General features: G+C 46.7%; 1 protein-coding gene across 2 annotated transcripts in view; it reads left to right on the forward strand.

The window, feature by feature from the left end:
• ADGRE1 (adhesion G protein-coupled receptor E1) overlaps positions 1-2,604 on the forward strand; it is a 60,007-nt gene that overhangs the window by 42,405 nt on the left and 14,998 nt on the right. For both annotated transcript variants that reach the window (XM_011943549.1, XM_011943550.1), the window contains one exon: positions 2,454-2,520. In XM_011943549.1, the coding sequence (XP_011798939.1) occupies positions 2,454-2,520 (67 nt within the window). The remainder of the gene's footprint in view (positions 1-2,453; positions 2,521-2,604) is intronic.

The raw sequence follows: 2,604 nt of genomic DNA on the forward strand, positions 1-2,604 counted from the left end.
CACCTGTAATCCCAGCTACTCAGGAGGCTGAGGCAGGAGAATTGCTTGAATCCAGGAGACACAGAGGTTGCAGTGAGCTGAGATTGTGCCACTGCACTCCAGCCTGGGTGACAGAGCGAGACTCCATCTAAAAAAAAAGAAAAGAAAATGGCAGCTCCTTCTTCCCTTTTCTTTGTAAACCATGTGGACAGTAAGGAGAAGACAACATGTTGCCAGCCAAGTAAAGACTCCGTTTGCATAATAAAAGATCAGGGTGGGTGGCCAGCATCCTCGTGCTCTATGTAAATGTCACACTGGGTCCAACCAATCTTTGGGCCCTATGTAAATCAGACACTGCCCCCTCAAGCCAGTCTATAAAATCCGGTGCACTTTGCTGTGGGCCAGAAGTCCCACTCAGGAGGCCCTCTCTCTTGCAAGACACAGAGATCTAGTCTCCTTTCTCTTTCTTTTGCCTGTTAAACTTCTGCTCTTAAACTCACTCCTCATGGGTGTCAGTGCCTTGATTTCCTTAGCATGAGGCAATGAACCTCCGGTATTAGTACCCCCAGACAACAACTCCACCTCAGAGAGACTCATGGACCCGTACACAAGATGGATACAATCCCAGGGGCATTTACCTTTCAGAAGGAAAAACAAAATTCGCGAATCAAAGAAATTACTCTCGGACTTAAAAACCTCAAGAATGAAATATTGAAAAGAACTCTTTTTTTTTTTTTTTTTTGAGACTGAGTTTTGCTCTTGTTGCCTAGGCTGGAGTGCAATGGCATGATCTCAGCTCACCAAAACCTCCACCCCGCTAGTTCAAGCAATTCTCCTCTCCTGCCTCAGCCTCCTGGGTAGCTGGGATTACAGGCGTGCACCACCACACCTGGCTAATTTTATATTTTTACTAGAGATGGATTTTCACCATGTTGGCCAAGCTGGTCTCGAACTCCTGACCTCAGGTACTTTGCCTGCCTCGGCCTCCCCAAGTGCTGGGATTACAGGCACGTGCCACTATGACCAGTTAATTTTTGTATTTTTAGTAGTGATGGGGTTTCACCATGTTGACCAGGCTAGTCTCGAACTCCTGACCTCAGTTAATCCACCTGCCTCAGCCTCCCAAAGTGCTAGGATTACAAGCGTGAGCCTCTGCGCCCAGCCAGAGCCACCATTTTGAACGTGCCTAGTTCCCAGGTAGCCCCTTTCCTACTGGCACAACTGCCAGCATTCACCCGTGAAAGCTTCTAGCTTGCCTTTCTATGTCTATAGCTCGATTCTACCAGCTGCTCTCTCTTAGAAAAGAAAATGATTTGGGAGCTGCTTTTCATTAAAAGGAAAACCTTACCAAGGACTTCCTTACCCTCAATATCTGCCTAAATAATTCTTTTTTAACTCCTATGTCATCTCCTGGGCACAGATGTTGAATGAAAGGAAAAGTAAAAAGAAATTAGGATAAATTGTGGGGAAAGGAGTGAGATGACAGAGGGAAATGGTGGATCGAGGCAAAGGGAGGCTGGGGGATGTTAAACACCCATCTCTTTGCCTCCGAACTTCCATCCAGACTTGACAGCCCTGCCAGATGATGATTCTTCTGACTCTCACTCATGGTGGCTCATTCCCTTATGTCTTTTGTCATATTTTTTGAGGATTTTTTTTTTTTTAATTTTTGTAGGCACAAAGTAAGTGTATATATTTATGGGGTATATAAAATATTTTTATACAGGCACAGAATGCATAATAATCACATCAGAGTCAACGAGGTGTCTGTCCCCTCAAGCATTTGTCCTTTGTGTTACACACAATCCAATTATGTTCTTCTGGTTTTTGTTTTGTTTTCTCGTTTGGTTTATTTTTATTTTTATTTTTATTTTGAGACAGAGTCTTGTCTGTCACCCAGGTTGCAGTGCAGTGGCATGATCTCAGCTCACTGCAGTCTCTGCCTCCCGGGTTCAAGCAATTCTCCTGCCTCAGCCTCCCAAATAGCTGGGATTACAGGTGTACGCCACCACACCTAGTTAAGTTTTTGTATTTTTAGTAGAGACAGCATTTCACCATGTTGGCCAAGCTGGTCTCGAACTCCTGACCTCAGGTGATTCACCTCCCTCGGCCTCCCAAAGTGCTGGGATTACAGGCGTGAGCCACTGCGCCCAGCCTGAGCCGAAATTTCAATGACAAGGTGTACCAGTGGAGGGTTCTGCATAGAGGGAGACGGGATTACGAAGCTGTGAACTGGGAAATGAGCCCCACCTCAGGCACCAGGTAAACATTTCAGGTACATTTGCCCAGGAAGAAGGTCTAAAAGAGGAAGCACCGTGGTCTAAAGGAAACTGAACTGCAACCAGGACCGTCCTGAGTGTCATCTGAGTCTCACCGCCCAGTGTCCTCCTCCACTAGGGCATTCGTTGGGGCAGGGTTAACTGTAAGGTCCGGACTCTGAGACAAGCACTGACTCCTCCTATTTCTCTCCATAGCTGCTGGCTGAATACAGAGACAGGGTTCATCTGGAGCTTCTTGGGGCCAGTTTGCGCAGTCATAGCGGTAAGCAAATACTACAGCAGCCTGGCAAAGTGTGTTCTGGAGGAGGAGCAAGGAGACCTGCGAGATCTGGAATTTCCAGGGACG

The sequence above is a fragment of the Colobus angolensis genome, unplaced genomic scaffold (assembly GCF_000951035.1).
Source record: "Colobus angolensis palliatus isolate OR3802 unplaced genomic scaffold, Cang.pa_1.0 Scaffold22, whole genome shotgun sequence".
Taxonomy (NCBI): domain Eukaryota; kingdom Metazoa; phylum Chordata; class Mammalia; order Primates; family Cercopithecidae; genus Colobus; species Colobus angolensis.